Genomic DNA, 22,453 nt, shown 5'->3' on the forward strand with positions numbered 1-22,453 from the left:
GGGAGGGATGCAGGTGTCAAGAGATTAGGGAGAGAGCACAGCTGCTTCCTTTCTAGGCAGACCTATGAACCAGCACCTCATAAAAGCAGCAGTCAGCCTGCTGCAGGGAAAAACCTCAGTGTTCTGGGTGCTGGGGAGCAATGTCACGTTAGCTATGTGAGCAAAGCTCCATCTGTTTGACGTTGCATCTCCCTTGAGAAATAATAGAAGCTGTGAGTACCTCCCAGGGCAAGGGGTAAGCAGGTAAAGCAAACATCTTCTAGAGGTTGCACTGGCTGAAACTGAGGGATGTTTTCTTTCTTTTGCAGGGTCATCCTGGACAGAAAGGAGAGATGGTAACAACAACAACAAAAATTATATATGCTTGTGGTTGATGGATTGGTTTGAAGTGGCATTGCCTGTCAGCTGGAATTGAGCCCGTAGGCAGACTAGTGGTCTCAGCTTCAGCTAATGGCCTAGCTATGTGCCTAATTCTGTAACTTCATTGCAGTGCAGAGATGCACGCCTGTAATCTTTACATTATGGCTATCAGATTCATCATGTCGCAACAGCAAGTCCGTAGTTATGCATGGGATATGTTTTCCTCACAGTTAGCAATTATGTTCTTTAAATATACTCCGGGAGATGACATTTTTCGTGGTTGGCCTCATAGCAGAAGTAAAAGTTGATGGAAAGTTTTCTGAAAACACATCTGGTGGCTTTCAACTTATCTAACAAAAAAAAGTGTGCTTTTTGTTTTGAATGCTTTTCTTTCCCATCTTGAAGCTCTGTTTCATTTGTGCATCATACCAAAATGCTTTCATTTGGGAAGGATAAACTTGGGTTATCCTTCATGGGAACCCAAATGTGATCTTGTTTCTCTCAACTTCTCAGAAGATGAAATCCCCAAACATGAGCACGCCAAGGTAGCAGCTCTGTAGTCAGCATTGCTCGGTGAACTTCTGGATGTTTTCTTCAGCAAATTCTGTTTCTGGAGCCCGAGTGTCAGTGTAGCCCTCTGGCAAGCACATGTTGAAGATCCCCATCCCCTCTCCCTGGCAGAGGGTGAGCTGCCATCCCTCAGTTGCACAACCCTAGCTCAGGCTTCAGTCTTGGCTGCTGCTGGTTCGATCCCAGTGCGTCAGCCGAGCAGACGTGCTGTCAGCTGAGGTCCAGGGAACAATGAGGGTGTGTTTTCCTGATGTTTTTTCCCCCCTCCTTTCAATAAATCCCCCCCGTGGTGCAGCCAGAACATGTGTGCGTTTTCACTCCTCCCCAGTAACAAAGGGAACCCAGGACTCTCTTGGGAACTGTTCACCACGAAAGTCTGTAAAAGCTGAGGTTCCACCTACTCTCTATACTGACAAGTTTTGTCAATGTAAACCCATCTTGTATTCATGACTATGTGTTTCTTTAAAGGGTGCCGCAGGTCCCAGGGGACAGCCCGTAAGTACCCTTTCTTTTGTGTTTGTATCTCCCCCCAATCCCTTTCCTCTTGCATATACAGAACTTTACCGAGAGCCTTCCAAAATCTTATCTCTTTTATAGGGACCCCCAGGACAAAAAGGAGAAAAGGTAATTTTAATGGGCATTACCCTGAAAATTGCACGTAAAAAACGAGCAGAGATGTGGACTGGTGCTGCTCGGCTTGATTTTGAGTGGTTGGGAGATGCAGGAAAAGCAGAGGGCTGCGGGGTCAATGGGTGGGAGGTAGGCTGCTTATCGGGTGCAAATTGGCATAGCCTCACTGAGTTCAATAGAGCCACCATGATTTACACCTTGCGGTTCTGCCCTCCGATGTCTATTTTGGTTCTCTCTGTTTGTGGTTTAAACTCTTTTCTTTTAATCCCCTTCTTTCACAGGGTCAGTGCGCAGAGTACTCCCACAGGGTAAGTCATTAGCGTTATTATCGTCTGTCCTGTGCCTTCCTGAATGTTAATCCCCCTTTCGTTTGAATGGCTTTTTGTTGGAAATATAGATCGTTTCATGAACAAGATGCGTCATCCGGGCCTGAGAACAGTGCTCGGCTGATTGATGTGTTTCACAGAAAAGCTGCAGATAAGGACTTCCAGGAGGGATGTTGGCTCTAAGCTCTCTTCCTGCCCACTGGGGATGACCCCCAGCTAAATGCTGTCATTGCTTCTTTCTGGAGAGCCTCTGTGCTGCAGCGTGGTTGGGGGGAAGGTTGGTGTCTTCACCCCAAAACTCAGTGAGACCTTTAGTTTCTGTAGGAGCAGAGAGCACTGGCTCAGTCACACTTACACAGTTTGCCATGGGGGGACTGGTGGCAGACTTTTAATGAAAGCCAGGCTGTTGCCCCCCTTACCTCTGTGTCCTGGCGTGGCCAGCATGTACTGCTGTCAAGAGAGGAAAGAGTACATCATGGAGTTCAAAGGGATTACAGGGGCAGAATTTAACCAGCTCTAAAAACAACCGGAGTGCTGAAAATCCACTGGAAATGCATTGGAACAACATCATATGAAGTGGCTGGAATTTGTGATCTGGGTGTACAGGGAGACAGGATTAAGGGCTTTCTGTTTATTTTTGATGAGCCTCTGAACAATTAGCTGGGCTCTGGTGCCTGTCCTCAGGGGAGCAAGGCCATGGATGTTCTGCGTAGCGGAGGCAAGAGCACAATCTCAGCTGGCAGCAAGAGAGATGGGAGCAATGGGCAAATGCCAGCCCGGGTACAATAATAGCAGGTCAGCTGTGTTTATTTAGGTGAGCCTGCTCACTAGATCGTTATGTTAAAAAGAAGCTAACAACAATGTTTGCCCAAGCGGTGTCCTGGATTCTTGTTACAATCCTTGGCTCCTGCCTGTCCTCAGAGCTCAAGGGGAAAAGCAGGGATGGGACTGGCAGCAACACTGGGAAGCAAGGGTGCAGGCTGTGCATCACCGGGTGCAACCTGGGGCTAGGGCATACAGGTTTGGTGGGCTGGGCTGTAGGCACCCTGGGGTGATGCCACAGGGCTGGGACAGTAGGGAAGAGGTTGGTGCAAAGGCTCACGTCCCAGCAAAGCCTTGGAGATGCTTCCTTGGCTCTCCTGGGATAGCTCTGGTCTCACTAAAGCAGCAAGCAAGGAAGAGATGTGCTCATGGGAGGAGTGACTGCCACCAGATCGGCTCTGAGGTGGGCTGTCCTGGAGTGTCTGGTCACAGGCTGCAACGCTGGGCTGCAGTTCCTTCTCTTCCTCCCAAAATCAAAGTGAGAATGAACTTTGTCATATACGTGCCCTACATTTGACTGAATTGCAATTTCTTCTTGATTTACTGGTTGATGAAGACTTTTGTCAGGTTTCTTTTTAGGCAAGGAGGTGAAAACCAGCATCCTAAAAAGCCAGAGATGTTGTTTCAGTTTTGTTAGGTCTTTGTTTTCTTAGGAAGGAAATGTAAGGTTAGGATGTATGCTTTGGCTCAAGTTGTAGTTTTCTATTTTTCCTTCTGTATAGCCCGTGGCTCTGCAAGGGATGACCCCAGGCAAGGGGCTGCCCCAGAATGCCACCTGGGGCTTAACACTGGGAAGAGAGGAGCAGCCACACTTTGTCTGCTCTCAAAAACACCGTGTGTCTCACTGACCCCCTGTTGTGTGTCTTCCCTGTCCCCTAGGAGTATCTAAGTACCACCCTTGCAGCCCTGCGCTCTAACCAGATCCTTACGCTGAAGGTTTGTGGGTAACAACCTGACGGACCAGTTCTGATGCAAAGGCACAAGGCATCCAATATTGCATGCTCCTCTTGCTATTGGGTCCAGAGAGGAAGGACTGGCTGCAGGAGGCTTTAGGCCCTTCCTCTAAATGATCCTACTTGCACCCAAATCCTCTGTTAGATCTTGTCTATGTTTTTGGAAGGGCTCAAACTGCTTCCCTCCGTTTTCCCCTTCATCTTTTTCATCATCCTCCCTCTACTTCCCTGCACTCTGTGTAATATTTCAGAATCAGTGTATCTGAACACAGCCACAGAGTGTGGCGATGCTGCAATATTGGATGGCCACTTCCTATTGCAACAAGACTGTGTTCTAGCTTTTGCTGCCAGAGCAAGGGGTGGCATTTAAAGGGACTGAGCAGCGCTGTTGGGGTGCAGGGTCACTGTGGTTGGAGACCTGCAGGCACAGCTCTGGGATCAGAGCACAGCTCACGTGGGGAATGGCTGTGCACAGTGGCACAGGCTTTTGTGCTTGAGCACAGAATGCTCCTTTCTCTTCTCCCTGTGTAAATGGAGAACAGCTTCAATGGAAAACTGATAGGAACAGGAAAGTGGATCAGGCCAGAAAAGCATTCCTGGGCCTAGAGCTGCTGTGGTGACTGCCAGGCTGACAGCAGCGTGTATGCAAGTAGAAACTGGATACTGCAGGAGGATGAACAAATGCTCCTGAGCTTTAGTGCATTTGATTGCTGTGTGTCCGGGTCAGCTTTGTGCACTGAGGCAGCATTCCTGGCTATAAGCAGTTGGAAGCTGCTGTTACTGTTATGTGAGGAAAATCAAAGTGCGGGCTTCCAAGGCATTACCCTCTCAGCTCAGGGCTCAGAGACACTGAGTTCTTGTCTTCTCCCTTGGCAATGTTCATGTAGCCAAGTGGACCATGCTGGAGTCCTTGTGCTGGCCCTGAGCCCCTCTGCTGACCCCAGACAGCCACACTGCCATCCACATCCCGGGGAAGGGTGAGCCCATGGATACTTTGTTGAGAGGGAAGAGGGAAAAATATGGGAAAGCACACTTGGAAAAAACTTGGAGAAGATGAGCTTTTTGGTAGCTGCCTCAGATCTGATGATGAGAACTGAAGAGCAGAGCTAGTGTGGGGGTGTCTTGCAATAAACACTGCCTGGGAGTGGAACTGAGTCAGAAATCCCCTGGGTGAGCTCTCTGTGAGCAGAGGAAGCTGCAGCAGCTCTGTGCTGGAGGCTCTGGTTGGCTTGGACTGGTGGACAGCACGTCCCCCGTGAGCAGTGCATGGCGTGCAGGAGCTCAGAGGTCTGCCTGCAGGTACCTGTACCACGTGCGGCTGCACGCAGTCATTGACTTTCACAGCAATCTCTCTGTTCCCCTTTTTTTCTGTTCTCTCCCCTGGCTGCTCTCTGACTCTCGATGCCCTAATGGCCTCCTTTGCCCTGTGACCTTCTGGTTTGATCTCCAGCTGTTGCCTCTCCTCAATTCAGTGCGGCTGGCTCCACCTCCGGTCATAAAGAGACGCACTTTTCAGGTAGACCTTTCCTCATTGCCTGTTTCTAAGCCCGTTCTGATGCTTGTGATTAATCAGCTTACTACCTGTGTGTCTTTCCCTACAAAGGGGCTTCCAAGGGGCTGGGGCAGAGCTGAGGGATGTTGTTTGAAGTGGAGGAAATCTTTGATGTGATAATGGGACTAAAAAGAAACGCAAGGGAGCCAGTGCTTAAATCTAAAAGAAATGGGCCATGAAACTGCAGCCAGGACTGTTGACAAGCAGTCTCCTGCTTTACTAAGTCAGGTCCTGAATATTCAGTATCCAGAAGAGGTTGGAAACCTCTTGCTGAAATGTAGCTAATGTCTGTGAAGTTTAACTGAGATGAATGAATAGCAAACACTTCTGAGGACTAGACTGGTCTGAGACACTGGGGAAAGCATGTTTAAATAAGCTCTTATAATCATTTCATTAAATTGCATTAAATCTTTGTGTAAACACATTTATTTTTGGTTTCCAGGGCCATAACTCATGTTTAGTTTAGTTATTTTGGTAATGAATTCATAAAATGAATTACGGACGTATGAATGGTAGTGAGTAAGAGAGTCCATAGTCAGAGTTCATGTGGCTTTTAATGAGCCCACTTAAATTATCCCCGTTCCATCACTTGGGATGGACTTTCCCGTGTGGATAAACCGCTGTAATTACCCCACTGGAGTGTGCTGGGCACCCTCTATGAAGTGGCTGGGTTTTGTCACCGTGCTGTCTGAACTGCCAGATGCTAGCAGGGCACTGCAGTGCCACGAGGTGCCTTCCCAGCACTGTGTGAAATCCTGGTGTTATCACTTGAGCCTGTGCTCTCAGCCCAGTTCCTATCAGCTCAGCGTTCACGCTGCATAAAGCCCCACGGCTTATGTGAGTTGCCCTTCAAAGTAACAGTCCAAAGAGCCAGGCCAAAGGCTGACCTCTTGGGAAGGCTTTGAAAGCTGAAGTTCCTATCCAGGATGAAGTGGGAAACTTGAATAGCTGCCCCGTGTCTTGTCGTCAGCCAGGGTTGCAAATTCCCTTTATCCCCAGAGGCCAGCTTCACCAGAGAATTTTGCTGTGATGTTTTGCTCCTGTTGCCTTATTCATTCTCTAAGTGAGACAAAGTGTAAACCACTCCTCCAGATCTGCCAGCACCAAGCAATTCCAGGAGCTCGACATTTGAATGCTAAGAAAAAACACGAGGCTGTAAAGTCAATGCTAGTGCTTGAGGAAAGAAAATCCTGCTGCTACCTCCGAGCACATCAGCAGGAGCCCTTTGCACATGGGCTTGGGCTGAGCAAAGGCTGTGTTAGGAGGCTCTACGAGCATTGCATTGCTGAAGCACAATGAGGGTGACCAAATGGCGTTTTAAAGAGCTGAAAAATGGCACCAGGCAGCAGCTAAAAATACAGAATGACATCTGATGACTGTGACACCTGATCTCCAACTTACAGTATCCACTTACAGTCCTGTTGGATCTGTGGGGGTCTTTTCATGCTGAACGCATTAATAAGAACATAATGATGTGGCAATAATGTTTTGTGTGGTTAGGGATCTGTGTGGATGGGCACGCACTTACACACACTGTGCTGTGCTAGATGCAGATGAACAAAGGCAATGTGAATGGGGCTTGGTGGACTCCCACTGGTGCTCCCACGCAGAGGAAGGGCTTCTGCTCCCCCCATTTCCCCATCCTCTGCTAGGGGGACAGCGTGCGTTCCCAGTTACTGAACTTCCCATAAGCCTGGCCCACACCTTGGAAATTTTCTTCCAAATAGAGCTCATGGCAGAAAGTAAGAAATCTGCATCTTATTTCTTTCATGTAGAATTCTAAATAAGGCAGATGTCCCTGTATCTCCTTGTTTTACTACGGGCAGCCAGGATAAACAGCACCATGGTTAGGAACACATGCAGGGGACAGATTTTATGCGTTGCCATGCACACAAGGCTGCACGACAGCAGCCTTGGCTTTACCCAGCAGCAGCGTCGAGAGCATAGACGCAGCAGAGACACAACCACATGTCCATTGATTTACAATTGAGAAATCACCATGTTTGATTTCTAGCTTCCTGTGGAAGAAGAGTTTTTCAGATGGAAACAGGATGTTGTGATATTTTATCTGGGCAGAGCAGTCCGTGAGACAGCAGCTTAGCGTGGGTGCCATGGGGCCGTAGGAGTTTGCTGGATACATCAATTATAGATCAGCAGTCTGGTATTCAGCGTGGCGCTTCCAACCCACTGTCTCCGCAGCGCTGCTTGGTCCTGAGCGCCGGTCCTTTGGGCCAGATGGCATTGCTGAGGCATGAGCCATAGCCGCTAAGTGGCTACTGAGGGGCTGGGGAGGAACCGGCTGGAATGGCTTTCCTTGGAGAGCTTAAAATGGCAGGTGGCTCTGCACGCACTCGCTTGTTAAATCCTACAGAAACAGGCTCTGCCTGGCCGACATAGGCCTGCTTTGGGTGAGCTCCAGAAATGCCATGATGATCGTGTTATTTTCTTTCGGTTTTGTGGCATTTCTACTTTTGGTCCTTGGAAAAACAGCAGGAGCGTTGCCCAACAAATGGAGCGCAGGGAGAAAAAATAGGCTGAGGTAAGATGCTGCGGCTTTGCCAGGAAGTGCCAGCGTGGTCACGAGAGGCTTTGCTTCACATGTGACTGTCAAGTGCTTTAGAGAGCCGCTTGAGAAGCCCAGGAGATGTTGGCATTTGATGTGCAATGTGTTTGGGCTGCTTGGCCACCTGTAGATCACTTGTAAGGCAAGCTCTGAGCAGGTAGCCTTGCATGTCTTTGCAGACCATGGGGGTTGGCTCCTCCTGCCCAGGTAGCCAGGCTGTCATTGGCAGGGCTCTGCCTCGCTCTTGGAAGCCTCTCCACGCACTAACTTTTCTTCTGCCTCTCCTGCTTCAGCCGCGCTCATCCGCCTCGGGTCTTTGTGATGGTGGTGTGTTGAGTTAGCTCTGCCTGCTGGTAACCCTTCTTTTAACAAACCTCAGGGTGAACAAGGACAAGCAGGAATCCAAGGTCCTCCAGGGCCACCTGGCCCACCAGGGCCTGCTGGACCAGCTGGACCAGAGGGAACCCCAGGACAGCCCGGACCAATTGGGCCACCTGTAAGTCCATTTACCAAAAAGCCTTCACCTTTGGGTGCAGACAGTTTCCTCTGGTCTTTGCTGCCACTTCTGAAGCCAGATAGCCATGGACAGGGGAATGGCAGGGAAGGTGGATGTGAGGGGGGGGGAAGAAGTTCCCAGGAAGGCCCTGCCCTGCTGATATCTGTTCACACACATGTGAGTGGGTCACGCCAGCCCTGTTTCCTCCTCCCTCTGTCTGCAGTGGAGGAGAAGTAATATATAAGGTGTAATTATTCTGCTTGCAGTAGAAGCCTGGCTGATAAAATCCCTACCATCCCTTTGAAGTCCTGCTCCTGACCCATTCTCAGGCATGTAACAAGTAGTCAAGGAGGACAAAAAGCAAAGCACATTTTAAGATACAATCTATTGCTAAACAGCAGGGAATAGGGCATGCTAACGTTCTTCTCTCTTGCAACAGGGCAGAGATGGAGAACCTGGGAAGCCTGGCAGAGATGGAAAGGTGGGTGCCAGAAACCAGCTCTGCCCCCATCACTTTGCATAGCATTGTCTACATTTGCCAACTCCAGTATCTGTTTTGTTTTTATTTACAGGGCTTACCTGGGCCTCCTGGACCAAAGGTGAGACATCTGGCCTCAACTTGAGGAGTGATAAACAAGGTGATAATCAGAGAGGTGGGCTCTCCCAGCATGGAGAGATGTATAAATTGTGGAAGGTGAAAGACGGGGAAAGGAGGCTACATCAAATATCTGAAAAAGATTTCAAGCCCAGCTTTGTATTGCCCAGGGGGCCCATCCTGCGTGCTGACTCATGGGTTTTGTCCTGGCAAAGTGTCCCAGTTGCATCTCAGCAGAGCAAGGCACGCCTCATCAGCCCCTCTTGCAAAATTCTTTGCCACACACAGCTTTATTGGCTTCTTCCACTCTCAAAGCATTTACCAGTGCTTCAGGAACTGATTTTGAAATGCTATTGTTAACTCTACCACAACTTCCCATTTATTCACTTGCCAAAGTGCAAGAGTGAGGGGGTAGTGGTGGTTGTTTTTCATCTGCTGCTGCCTATCCCCATTTGTTTTTATTTGAGATACTTCACCAATGTGAGGAGATAGGAACCACAGAGCTGGGGCATAAGTTACCTGGCTGCTGGTGCTCACTGTGCCTCTCCTCCTAGGGTTCATTCTATATAGGTAACAGGGACCCCAGACTCTGAAGGCTCAGGGATTTGGTGGAGTCGTTCTGAGCCAAAGGCCTTGTGGAATGGTCCCAGGGGAAGGGGCAGGGATTTATTCTTCTCAGGCTGAGACTCATTTTGTTTTGTCTTTTTGCCTTTTGCAGGGAGACCCTGGGATTCAAGGATACCCTGGCAGAAAGGTAAGAGGGGGCAGTTCCAATACTGCTAAATGAACTAAGCTGCGCTGATGCCTTGTGGGATGACAGCTGCAAATCCCTGGACTCCTATGGAGCTCCTTGCTGGTTTCCTTTCACTGGATCAAGGGCCGTTGCGAGTCCACGGATCCCCTAATGCTCACCTGTGTAAGGAAAGTTGGGACCCAGAGATGTCTTTAACTCTCAGGCAGCAATGGTACAGATTTCTCCCTACTCATACCCACTTCCACATTTAGATCTAGCTCTTATACTACTAGAAAGGGCCAAATCCTGTCTATGTATGACTTGAAAGTTTATCCTTTCCCTGGTTAAAAGGCAGAAGCTGGCATTGCCTGCAGGTCTGCAACAGCAGCTAATTAGCAGCAGGGTTGAGTCAAGTCTGGAAGGTGTAATGAAGAGACAGGGAGACCAGGGAAAGCGCAAAGGAAGATCAAAGGGGAAGAGGGAATGGTGAGGTACTGCTAAAGGGATGTTAGTGGGAGAAGGGGAAGGCAAATGCTCCCAGCAGGCAGGAGTCCCATGTCCCATGTTATCTCTGCACTGCTTTATGGCTGCTCTGTGGGCTAAAAGGCAAGACCTGAGAGCTTTTTAATTAGTTCTGTATAAGCCAAGACGGTTTTGTTATGTTAGGAAGTGGAAATTATAGCCCCCACGGACCACAGCCCACTCCTGCAGACAGACACAATTTATTGCTGCCTCTTGCAGTGAACCATCCATCGGTTTTTCCATTCAGAGCCCATCCTGTTCTGAGTGTGCTGGCGGGTGGCTCTCAGCGGGTGGGGGGCAGCAAGGGGGTCCCTGCAATGACCTCATGGTGAGGGCCTCTCCTTAGAGCTCCTCTCACACAAAACAACTTGCCTGGCTCATTTGCTCACTGAGCAAAGGTTCTCAGGAGAATGAGCCCGAGGTTGCAATCTTCCTCTGGAAATGTGGAAGGAATGGATGAATGTAGGGAAGAAAATCCTCCCCTGGTGTGTTGGTCAGGGAAAGGGACAACAGGGCAAAGATGTTAGCTCTGATACGATGCAGGTCTGTGGGAGCATTTCCTTCAAGCAATACTTTTTGCATACTGAACATCTTTCTTGATGCAGAATGGTGCTCCTGCCCTAGTGAGACCCAGAGGGGAGGTTGGTGCACGGTGGGTGTTTCTGCGTAGGACATCCCTCTCCTTTCTTTTCTGACCTGAGCATCCCATGTGCTCATCACTGTGTTTTCTGCTTTCTCTGTTTCCTTTCTTCTCTTTCTCAGGGTGAGGTGGGCATGTCAGGCCTGCCTGGTGCACATGGCCTTCCTGGAGCTACTGGCCCCAAGGTAACTCTTAAAATGGCACCAGCAAGGCTGTCTCCCAGGGGAAGATGAGTGGCACAAAGCCTAAAAATGCTAAAGAAATACAGTGACTCAGGGCCCAGGGGCAGATTCTCTGTAGCAGAGTACAAGCCATGCAAACATAGACTTGCTCCTGTGTGAGAGCAAGGATTTTGCTGGAGGATTTTTGGCCAGAGCAATTTCCCTCTGTCCTGAACCAGGACAAGGATTAGCCCTGCATAGACTCCTGTTCAAGAATAAATCTGACCCAGCTTTTAGATGGTTTTGTGCTAAGGCTGGGTCTGCTCCACAAAACAGCTAGATGGTTGATTGGTCTACACCCAAAATACGTAGGAAGCATTAGCATGGACTACCTCCAGCATCCACTCCAGCAAGGTGCACTGCCTTGCAGTTCTCAGGGAGGGATGGGTTACAGCCAGTGTTCAGACTGGTGTTATGGTCTCTCCAGAGACCTGTGCTTGCCTTCATTACATACTCCCTTCTTTGGCAACTTTCTCTTTAGCCCTTGCTGCAAGGATTGTTCTGCTTGCTCAATTTCTACTTGCATTCACTGTCCATCTCTGTGTTTTCTCTCTGTCTGTTCTTTGCTGGGCAGGGTGAAAAAGGGGACACTGGCATCAAGGTAGGTATGAGGAATGTGGTTTTCTACCATGGTAGATATCTGGGAGATGCTGCACCTTTGGCCGATGGGTTGTGAGAGGAAGTTGGGTCTGAGCAGCTCTGTGAGGTATTTAATGGAGTACACATCTGTGCTGCAATTAACCTCAGACTCTCTAAGCTCAGGCAATAAAAGCACCCTTTATCCATTTGGTGGAATTTGATTCTTACCAAAGGCATTTCTCTGACTATGAAGCTTGCAAATGATTTGTTACATTTCTCCATTTGATGGGATGGGTTGGGGTTTCCTCATAAAATCTGGTTAGCTGACGCATCAAATCCACTCAATCTCTGTAGCTCAGGCTGGGGTTTGGCACCAGGCTCCTTCTGTCTGTTTCTGGACACTTCTTACAATCTTCTATGCTCTGTGCCCAGATGTTATCTGTTTGACTAAAATTTATTGTACCCATATATTTAAAGTATATAACTTAATGTAGGTTGTGCTTAAAACATTACAACACTGGTAAGTGTTCATTGAGTCAGAGCATACTCCATCACACCATACATTTTAAACATCTTGAGAAAGATCTGGTTCTGTAATACTTTGAGAAGCATTAGCAGTGACACATACATTTGAAGTATTTAGTGTGTGACATGCATCTCATTTATTGTGCAGCATATACACTTTCTATATTTTTTCCATCTGTGTGGATTACTATTTAAAAGCAGAAAAGGCACCTTCAGAACTTAATGTGAATGTGTTACATAGAATTTAAAGAAAAATCCTTTGGGAACGCCAGCTTTGGTTTCATAGTTGAATATTACAGCTGCAGTTGCCTTCCTATAAGAAGGCAATACATCTTCAGAAATAATACGGTGCATTTAAAGTCCAAAGGTTCCCCTCTATCCATCTTCACATCAGTGTAATTCCATTGAGCACAAAGCTCCTGATCTGTGCTAGTGTAAATGAGAGCAGAATTGCTCCCAGAATTAGTGCGTTTTGTGAGCTACAAATTTTCTGCTGTCTTAACAGCCAGATGCTCTCCTGCTAAGCTGTACTGCAGGACTGAAGTTGGAGCGTGACCTAGGTGGGAGACACGTTTGGAAGGCAACACTGCTTTCCACCCCAGCGTAATGCTCCCACGTTTCACAGTCAGCAGGCACCTGCTCTGCTTGCACCCACATATGAGGGCTAATCAGCTCCTGATTTATCTTTTGGAACACTAACAGAAATTTCCTAGTCCCACATGAGGTGAAAACAAACCATGTGCAATATATACTGGATCTGGGAAGGTCTGCTAAACCTTTTAGTCAATTCCAATTGAGTTTTAGGCATTGATGTGTTTTGGGGAGATCCTAGGGGCTCCTTGTGGACTCCCTATTTTATCAGTGGCTTTGGGAGGAGAACAGGGGCAGAGATGGGGAAAGAATTTGGCACCTGTTATTGAAAGGCAGCCTGCACCAAGCAGAAAGGAAGGCAATCCTTTCCTCCCACTGTTTCCATACTCTGCAGCAATTCTGCCTGCTTTTTGTATCTGGGCTCTGGTAAAAGGAAAGTCTCCAAGGCTTCAGTGATATCTCAGGGTCTTGCACATTTGAGAGGTTTCTCTGTTCTGTTAGAGAGCGATGACTCAGTGAGAGCCTGGGGACATGCTCTAGCTACTTGGGTCCTTACTCATCTTGCTTCATAAGAGCGGAGATGAAACCTGCTGTGCTTTCTGTGTTAATAAATAGGAGCTCCATAGGGTCACCTCCCAGCCCCAAACCAGCCTATTCTTCCGCACGCAGACTTTCATTTGTTACTGTCAATATCACTTCCCTCTCTTTCCTTTCTTCTTTGCTCTGAGGGATTGAAATACAAGTGCAGAGATACCCCTAAATCAGCAGCCAGACATCAGCCAGTAGCAGCTCCCGAACATCCACATGGTGCATGAATTTGTTGCCTTTGGAAATTTCTTCTTTCCTGTCTGCCTCCCTTCCAGGAAGGCCATTTGGGACCCTGGGAAGCTTTTAATGTTTCCACCATTGGATTCAATTACATGTGCCAGAATCTGTTTTCATTTTGATTGGGGAGCTCAGTTTAAATATTGTAGGTGATTCATAGTTTATCTGTAGGGACCCATTTTACGTAGCTTATCACTGCTTTTTCTGGTAGTGGAGAACATTTCAAGCTTTGCCCTGTTGAAGAAGCTTGCATGTTGCATTCAAGCCTCTTGTTCCTAACCTTGAGGTTGACAGTAACATTGCATGAAGGCCAATACACAAGCTGTAAGTATGATCAGCTGGGTCATTTGAATAAGCTTTTGATTTGATGTGCCCAGGTTAACCATCACTTTTGGCCTAGCTGATGTATGTTTTTCTCTTTTTCATGATGGTTCTTAGGATGAGGTTTTTTCCCATGCTCTGAGAGGAGAGCAGTAATAATCTGGGGATGTGAGCTGGGCATTTTGCTTCTGGCATCTGCTCTTGGTGATACATCTAAGTTTCTGGCTTGGCTGCCTTGTTCTGGTGCTTGCTGTTGCACCCTGTGCAGCCCTTCCCTGGCCCAAAGGGCACAGCAAGACCACTGAGGGCTCAGCATGCTGGAACTTACTGTCTTACAGAGATTTCCAAATAATTAGGGGCTTAGAGATACTCTGGAGAGTTGCTTTTCCTGCTTGTCCTCTGGCTTTGGCCCTGAGGTTTCTTACTGCTCTTTAATGATGCAGTGCCATGCTTGTTTCTGCTCTTTAATTAGCTCTAGTGCCTGTGTGATCCTGCAGGTGTTAATGAGGGCTGTGTGAATGTGCTGAAGCCATGGTCAGGAAATGTCAGGGTAGTGTGTGGTTGCTCTGTAACTTGCTCCCTGTAAGAGGTTACCTTGCTCTCACTGGGATGGCTTTGCTTTTTCAGGGCTAAATAATTGAAGAGCTCTTCAGGCACATTGCATCTTCCAGGGAACTCTCTGGGTTACTTCCCTGTACAGGGCTGCTCTATGAGGCTAGGCTCCACAGCCTGGCTGCTGCCCAGCAGACCACATTGGTCTTGTCTCATTTAAGAAGAAAAACAGTAAACAGCTGGAAAAGAGGGGCACAGAGTGATCTTCACTTCTCTAGTACAAAGCATTCATAATTACTGGTTTATTTTTCTTTCATATGAACACAGTATATGTCGAAGGGTGGGAAGTAGTCAAACTTCCAAGCAAGGGCTAAACACTCAAAAGAGTCAAAAAGGCCACAGTGTAGCTGAAGTTTATAGGCGTGTGCTTGGCCTTTCTGGCAGGACCCAGGGAGGACTTATGCTGTATCTGTTGCTCTTTTTCTGTTTCTTGCTCTGCTTCCAGGGGGAGAGAGGCATGCCAGGGCTGCCAGGAAGACATGGCATGAAGGTACTTTGTGAACAGTGGAGTGATGCTTGTCTGCCTGTTTTCACCCTTACCACTCAGCTGTCCCTGATGCACAGGCATCACCTGGATTGGTGTGTGTGTCTGCTGGTCGATGACTGTCCTCAGCTGAATTCTTTCTGCTTCTAAATTGCAAAGTATAGGGCCTAATTCACGATGGAGACCGTGGGGAGAGAAATGTTTTAAAAAGCGAATGGCATACCCTGTCTGATGCTGTCTTGCAACATCAGGATCTTAGTGCTCAATGCTAGCGAGAGCAACCAGTTACCAGTGTTCTAGGAAATTGGCATTTCATAAAATGGGGGTCCCAGTGTGTTAGCCCACTGCAGTCAGCAGCATTATGCAAGTGTGAACCTGGACTGATGCAGCAATGGATCATGGCCAGTGTGTGTGAGCTAGCCTGCATGCGTGTGCATGGCAGCTTTAGAATAAGTACTAGAAAATAATGTCTGCATCCACTGCCATTTAAAGGCCAAAGTGAGGAACCGTCATCCCAAACGTACCATGTAAGCCTAACCCAAGCCACTTTCTGCACATAATCCCTTTCATGACTCTAGCCCATATTCACTAAAACCTACTGACCCCTGAGAAATTCTGGAATGCTTTTTTCCCCTTTTATTGCATAGAATCCCTGATCTCCATCTTCTGTCCTTGTGTTTTTTAGCTTTGTCCCTGATTTGTTTCAGAAAGCTGAGAGGTATGATCCCGCTGCTCTCTGGCTCCCCACTCCTCCTTGTTCGAACTTTTCCAAGCTCTCTTCACTTTGAACTTGGCTCCCAGACCTTCTCTCTGCCTCATGTGCTACATCCCAACCCCTGTTATCTCCCACTTCTAACACCACTCACCCTCCTTAGACCCCTCCTTATCCCTCATATTTGCTTTTGTAACTGGACAGTTTCACCAGGCCCTAACTTGTACTAACACAGAGATTCCAGAGCAAAGGGTTGATGCCAAAGACCTGCATTTTTTTTCCTGCTGTTGAGGAAAATGAGGTCGTGCTTGGGAGTCTTTTGATCCCCTAGGGTGGCTGGCTTCACAGCTCTCCTGAACCGCCTTACTGTAGTGTCAGTCCTCTGAGATGAGAACGGAATATGGGCAAATAAGACCAATGCTCTGGTGTTACAAACCGGTGTTCCTCGAAGTGCTTGAGCTGATGTATCTGGGATCAAACTGAACTGAGTGTTTGGTCCTTGATCTGACTTTGCTTTCCTTAGTTACTTGATTTGATGCTGCTTGTTGGCCTCAGCTTCACCAGCAGGGCTAACGCTCAGGGTGGAAATCTGGTTTTCCTAACTGGGCTGTGCCCATGTTGTCTGTCTTTGGGTGAGCTTTCTGGAAAGCAGAGCCACTGTGATAGGTGAATGACCTGTACAGGGAAGGAGGATGTGTGCTATGTGGTGTTACAGCATTACTTCTGAGTTTTGGAAAGGAAAATATGTGGATTTTGCCTTTATAGTTCCACTTGGCTGATAGTGTTTTGTTTCTTAAATATATTTATATATTTTTATATATATACATATATAAAATAAGTCAGTTTCAAACAATCTGTTTCTGTCTTTCTGTCAGGGTGCTCCTGGGATGGCCATGGCAGGGATGAAGGTCAGTTCTACTCTACGCTTCAGCTTCTAAAGAAGGGCACGTTTCAGAGCCAGAGAGAGCTGTGAGAGCAAAGGAAAGTGGTCAAACAGCTCCCACTGAAGGGGAATAGTAGAACTGCTGTAGATTCTTGCAGAGAAAGCCAGATCTGTCCTCAACTGCATCTGCTGCTCCACACAGCTCTGAGCAGAGACAGGTGGTACTTCACAGCAGTATCGGGATGGCAGCTGAGCAAAAAGTGAGCTGGGTGCCAATGTAGGGGCAGTAAGCCATCTTGGTGGAGCTGAGGTGTGCTGTCTTCATTGACTCCAGCTGCTGAGGAAAAGGCAGAGATAAAGAGGTTATCCCCAGAACTGGTGGGGATATTTTTCTCCCTGATGCTGCAGTGTTCCCCTATTTATACATTCCCCCATCCTTGCTGTATTCTCAGCTTTGCTGTGCTCCTGTGCAGAGATAGGAGTAAATTCCTTAGTGCCAGCAGATGAGTCTTGACTTAGTATGGCAAGTCTTCTCTTGAAGCACAGCAAGGTGGTTGATCCATCTTGCTGTTTATTTTCAGCTGGCTAATGAAGATGAAACAAGCTTCAGGCAGAAGTTCTAATAGGCATTTAAAGCATCCTCAGGCCCCAAGTCCTCCACAGATGAATGCTCCTTTCTTCACCCTGTTAGCTCTAGGAGGTTTCTCTGTTCACTTTCTATTCTCTCACTTTATTTTCTTGTTTCTTCCTTACCAGGGTGAGCCTGGGACTCCAGGAGAAAAGGTACTTGGAAATCATTGCTCTGAGCCTGCACTTCTGTTTTGTTTGTGATTTGTTTGTGATTTTTTCCCCCCCCCACTTCCCAGAGCAGCTGAGGAATAACTCTGTGCTCCCCAAGGCACAAATCCAGGTCTTAGTGACACCTGCCAGCATAAGCAATGGCAATAGTAAATGACAAGAGTGTACAGTGAGAGCCCATCCTGCAAACAGATTCACTGCCTCCCACTGGTATCTGTTGGTAGGATTACCTTCCAGCTGCCTTCCTCCCATTTCCCCTACCCCACAAAATGCCTTCATCACCCTTCACTCAGCCAGCTTTCTACCTCTGCCTCCCAGCATGACTGTGCCCACCAGTGGTACTGCCACGGTGCATCAGGGACTATGGGATGTTGTTCTTCTGTCACATGCTGCAGGCTGCCCCGTGCTGCCTCTGCTCTTGCACAGTTTTGGCATAGCGTGACCTGGTGTGAGATCCTGTGGCAGGCATGGTACAAAAATACCCCGTCACTCTCCATCACTAAGCAGCTGGTTTGGTTTCTGAACAGCTGGTTCCTCTTGTCTGAGGCTCATTGGGTTGTGTTACAGCGTGCAGCAGCCATGTAACAGATGCTCTCTGTCTCTTTTCTTCCCCATGAAGGGAGAGCCTGGAGTCCCAGGGAGGATGGGCCCCCCAGGTTTGCCAGGGAAAAGGGGGCAGCGGGTAGGATATTGTGTGTTTGGGCTTGGTGTGCTGTGTTCCCTGAGAGTGGGAGCTGGCAGCAGCCTGCTTTGCATTGCATTGTCATGCTTGCAGGGATCATGTGTCCTTTTCTTGCTCTTACCGTGTTGGTGAAGTGTTTGCGTGTTCTTGCCTGTAGTAGGTAGGGGGCTGGCAGCAACCAGGGCAGTGTGAAGTACCCAGGGCACAGTCTTTTCCTGGGAACAATTAAAAGCAGTTCAGTGTACCCCCTACAGGTGTGATCCTTGAATGAGAAGTATGGTACCAAGACCAGAGAAAGGCAGAATGTGGCTATGGGGAGAGAGTTGGGTGGGGGCCTTCCAGGCCAAATCACCTTGAAGGAATGGGCCACTACACTCCAGAATTACTTAGAACAAACAAACAAACAAACAGATTAGTGCTTGTTAATTATTTTCTATGGAAAGTGCATGTCTGTTCTTAGAGCACTGGTGCAAACCCACCGCATGTCAGATGTGTGCCCCTGAGCTCTGATGAGACTGGTGTGCAGCACCTGCCTGTGCAGGCAGCAGCATGGCACTAAGGGGACCTCTGTGCTGGCCTTGTTGGTCTGCTGCACTGCTTTTGTGGAGAGAGGCAGAGAAGAGAGGCTTTGAATTGTTCTTTGTAATCTGCACCAGTCAGTTTTGGAGACGTGAGGATTGCAGGTAAGAAAACCTTTTTCTGATGATGCATTTGAAACCTCTCTTCCTGGCAATGAAGAAAGCTGTTAGACTGTCCTTACAAAGCACCGAGTCCCATGCAGCACCCTCTATCTGAGAACCATGGGTTTAGCAGTTGGATGGAGTGGGCAGAACAGAACGCAATTTCAGGAGAAAAAAAAAACACAAATTGCTTCCCAGTAATTCAAAGGGGGGTGATCTGAATGCCACTGTGAACTAAGCAAAGTCACTTCACCAAGTGAGTGCCAGTGCTGGACACTCTCTTTGCTCATTACCAGCAGTGCCTTGCACAGCTCACCTGCAGGCTATGCACACCAGGCAGCACATCAGCAGGTCTCAAACCATCACCTCTTCTTACCATTTTTGCCACTCTTTTCACTGCTTTCCACCACCACTGTGTGTCACAGAGCTTGGCTGATAGCTGAGATGCTGCACTGCTTTCATTTAAAGAACGTAATGAGAGTGGAGTTTGGAACCAGGAGCAGGATTCATTCCATTGGGATTGGTGTAGGAGTGTGGGTTGTGAGATTCTTGCCAAAGCAGTGTTAGCCACTGAAACTGGGAGGTCTGAACAATGAGAGTTGGGAAGTGGACAGTTTGTGTAGGAAGAGCTCAACTCTGTCAGGGCATGGAGAAAGTCCTTCACTCTAGGCAACAGCTTCTCTATGTGTGTGGAATGGGGAGAACCCGTGCTGAAGGGCTGATAGGAGAAAGGGCTTATTGAGCAATAACAAAGAGAAAAGGGGGTTCTGAATCCCTGTCCCAGTCATTTTCATTTGGGAAGATATGGCAATGATGTGTGAAAATATACAAAAACCCAGGAGAAAGCAGTCACCTGCTTGAGCAGGTACTGCTGGTCCATGCCTTGGTTTGCCTAAAATAAAGTCCCTGAAAGGAAAGGACAGAGATTTGAAAGCAAAAGCAACTTTTGTTGTCAGGGAGAACAAAAAATGTGTTTACAAATACATTAACAGTAAGAGGAGGGCCAAGGAGGATCTCCATCCTTCACTAGATGTGGTGGGGAATTTCTCTACTGAGGATAAGGTTACCCAGGGAAGTGATGGGGTGACAGGGTGAGGTAGTACTTAGGGACATTGTTTAGTAGGCAGTATTAGTGATAGGTGGGCAGATGGACTAGATGATCTTAGAGGTCTTTTCCAACCATAATGATTCTGTGATTCTATGAACTTAACTTGTCTTTTGCTGCTTGTCCAGGGCGACCTGCCGAGTCAGCTTCTGACTGTGTCTTTCCTAAACAGGGTGAGAAGGGCCGAGCTGGTGACCCTGGGCTCCCTGGCCCAAAGGTTTGTATTTTCCATGAGTTGGAGACTACTCTTTGTTTCCTTTCCTTCTTCCCTGTGCCAGCTGCATGCAGCCCTTTCCCTGTGATATCTTTGATTTTTGCAGTCTGAGATGTAGATAGCAATCACACATTCAGTCAGACTTTCACCAGGAACTTGCCCTTTGGAACAGGGGACAATTCATTTAATGACAGTGACCATGTCTGGAAACATGAGGGTTTAATGACAATGCCATGTGGACACTGCTTTCTTCTTACTGCTGGAACCCCATGTCAGAGCTGTACTGGCCTGGCCCCTGACCACACGCAGCTGGTTGCTTGGCACAGGGATGTTCCTGGGCTATCCAGAGGCCAGCTGAGGGAAGGACACTGGCTAAGCTTGTTCTGGGCCCTGTCTCTCTGAGCCAGCAGCTTGGCAAGTGAAGTTAGGGAGATGGAATGAGATGTGATTTGTTTTTTCTTGCACAAAGGGAGAGAAGGGAAACGGTGAGAATGCCTTGGTGGGAATCAAAGGGGAACCTGGTCCTCCTGGTCTGCCTGGGCCCCCAGGACCAAAGGTAAGCAGTTTACCCTTTGGTGAGTTTGTTCTCTTGGCACTGGGTGGTGGAGAAAGGCATTGGGGTTTGAAGTCATGGGTGGAGACGGGTTAATTGAGGAGGTGTGACACACCGGGGTGCAGTTCTTCCTACTGGGAAAGCAGAGCCAGCAGTGGAGTTGCACCCCGTCCACTCAATTCAGACCAATCCATTTATTTTTCTCTCAGGGAGAAGCTGGTGACGTTGGTGCTTCAGGATCCCGGGGGGAAAAGGTACACAGGGCTTGTAGGCAGCCCAGCTCTGGGTTTGGTATCACAAAAATATTCCTATACATTGAAAACTTAGCAGAAATGAATCATTTTAAAACTGAGCTGTTTAAGGTGAAGATGAAAAGCAGAAGGTTAAGCAGAGGAACAGACCTGACCACCACTTGCTTAGTGGCTGTACCTATGTTAATGGAACAGGCTGACCTGAGCCTTCAGAACCATCTCTTCCAGCAGCAGCTGCTGGTGGAGCACACTGAATTTCTGGTGTGCCAGGGAGTATGTCAGGCTGGTGTGGGGAACAGGTATACCTCCAGGTATTTTGGAAGCGTACTTTCTCGGAAGAAAAACCTACAAAGCTACTTTGTGGTGTTACTGAAGTATTGAAGGTTATGTGCAAGGCTTTCTATTCCAGCCTAGTTGGAAATTGTTTTAGAGGACTTGTAGAGCTCAGTGGTTGCTGGAGTTCAAGCAGCTGAAGTGATGGGTATTGCTAACAGCATCTTCTTGTTGCAGGGAGAACGTGGTGCACCAGGGGAGCGGGGACCCATGGGGCCAAGGGTAGGTATCCCTTCACTAATGCTTTCGTATAGTTTTGGCCTAAGAGATCTAAAGATAGTGGGACCACACTGATGGTCAAGCTTGGGCCTCTGCTTTCTTGATCTTCTCACCATTGCTCAAAAACAATTTGGCAGTAGATATTGCTCCTTCAGGGGAGCAAGACTTCTTAACCTCATCAGGGTGAATGCACATTTGTAGGAGGGGCCGGTCTGGGCACCCAGTCTGAATGCAGGCCCTTGGCATATCTGCAAATGGCAATGCAGATCTGACAGTGGACACAGTTCCTGGGTTCTGGCCTCAGCTTCACCATGTACCAGACTTGTAAACTCTGATGATTATGGCACTATAATCTGGAGGTCATCTGGCTACAGCTCTATAGTGTTCCCTCTATAAAATACAATTTTAAGAGCTTTGTTCAAGAAATGAAAAATGGGAATCTTGTGAAACAGATCCCTCTCTGAGGCTCCCATTTTTTAGGGTGACCCCAATAGCTTCCAAGGCAACACTATGGTAAGGGCAATCCCAAAGCTCTGACTGAAGGTTGGATATTTTGCAGGGCCCCAAAGGAGAGCCTGGAAAGGATGAAATGATGGACTATGATGGTAACATCAGTGAAGCTCTCCAGGTGAGCAACTGCCCTGCTGTCCATGAGGTGACTGCTTTCCCAGGGGATACAGAAAACCCAGCACAGTGTAAATCTTCCTCAGCATTAACAGCAAAGAAAAATATTTGTTTATTCTACAGCACCCTTAGTCCCACAGTTCCCTGCATACTGTTTTGATAAATATCAGCGTATCTTACTTAAGTGAGAAATTAAGTCTGGCAGACAGTAAGGCCATGGGAATCCCCCAGAGAGCGGGCTGGGCCTTAGGGTAGACTGATGAATAAAAGCACTGCGAAGCCTCCTCAAAGGTGTGTGCTTGGAGCAGCTGTGCCCAAGTTTGGGTTAGTCTGGGTTCCAGCTGGGGAAAAATATGTAATGGTAGTGGGGAGAAATTGCTGCATTGCTCCGTGTGACTCAGAGCTGTTTTTTGGCTTCATTTCATAGGGTCCTATGAAACAAGGTCTGGGAAGAAGCTTTGTTTTCAAATGACTGTTAC

At 47.9% G+C, this 22,453-nt stretch overlaps 1 protein-coding gene across 50 annotated transcripts in view; it reads left to right on the forward strand.

The window, feature by feature from the left end:
- The window catches only part of COL13A1 (collagen type XIII alpha 1 chain), a 49,420-nt gene that overhangs the window by 8,609 nt on the left and 18,358 nt on the right, over positions 1 to 22,453 (forward strand). For 18 of the 50 annotated variants that reach the window (XR_014948859.1, XM_085555012.1, XM_085555014.1 and 15 more), the window contains 20 exons: positions 309 to 335; positions 1,399 to 1,425; positions 1,528 to 1,554; positions 1,842 to 1,868; positions 5,112 to 5,177; positions 8,156 to 8,272; positions 8,712 to 8,753; positions 8,845 to 8,871; positions 9,586 to 9,621; positions 10,885 to 10,947; positions 11,558 to 11,584; positions 14,882 to 14,926; positions 16,508 to 16,540; positions 17,272 to 17,298; positions 17,933 to 17,995; positions 19,953 to 19,997; positions 20,464 to 20,550; positions 20,757 to 20,801; positions 21,309 to 21,353; positions 21,910 to 21,978. Coding sequence is in view for 49 of the 50 variants with exons in the window: in XM_085555012.1 (XP_085411138.1) it covers positions 309 to 335; positions 1,399 to 1,425; positions 1,528 to 1,554; positions 1,842 to 1,868; positions 5,112 to 5,177; positions 8,156 to 8,272; positions 8,712 to 8,753; positions 8,845 to 8,871; positions 9,586 to 9,621; positions 10,885 to 10,947; positions 11,558 to 11,584; positions 14,882 to 14,926; positions 16,508 to 16,540; positions 17,272 to 17,298; positions 17,933 to 17,995; positions 19,953 to 19,997; positions 20,464 to 20,550; positions 20,757 to 20,801; positions 21,309 to 21,353; positions 21,910 to 21,978 (945 nt within the window). In the remaining variant the exon portion in view is untranslated. Of the gene's footprint in view, positions 1 to 308; positions 336 to 1,398; positions 1,426 to 1,527; positions 1,555 to 1,841; positions 1,869 to 3,587; positions 3,645 to 5,111; positions 5,178 to 8,155; positions 8,273 to 8,711; positions 8,754 to 8,844; positions 8,872 to 9,585; positions 9,622 to 10,884; positions 10,948 to 11,557; positions 11,585 to 14,881; positions 14,927 to 16,507; positions 16,541 to 17,271; positions 17,299 to 17,932; positions 17,996 to 19,952; positions 19,998 to 20,463; positions 20,551 to 20,756; positions 20,802 to 21,308; positions 21,354 to 21,909; positions 21,979 to 22,453 lie in introns of all 50 variants that reach the window. The other 32 variants (XM_085555047.1, XM_085555052.1, XM_085555056.1 and 29 more) reach the window with 15 other exon arrangements.

This window comes from Coturnix japonica, chromosome 8, assembly GCF_054131305.1.
Source record: "Coturnix japonica strain WE chromosome 8, WE-NBRP24, whole genome shotgun sequence".
NCBI classification, from domain to species: domain Eukaryota; kingdom Metazoa; phylum Chordata; class Aves; order Galliformes; family Phasianidae; genus Coturnix; species Coturnix japonica.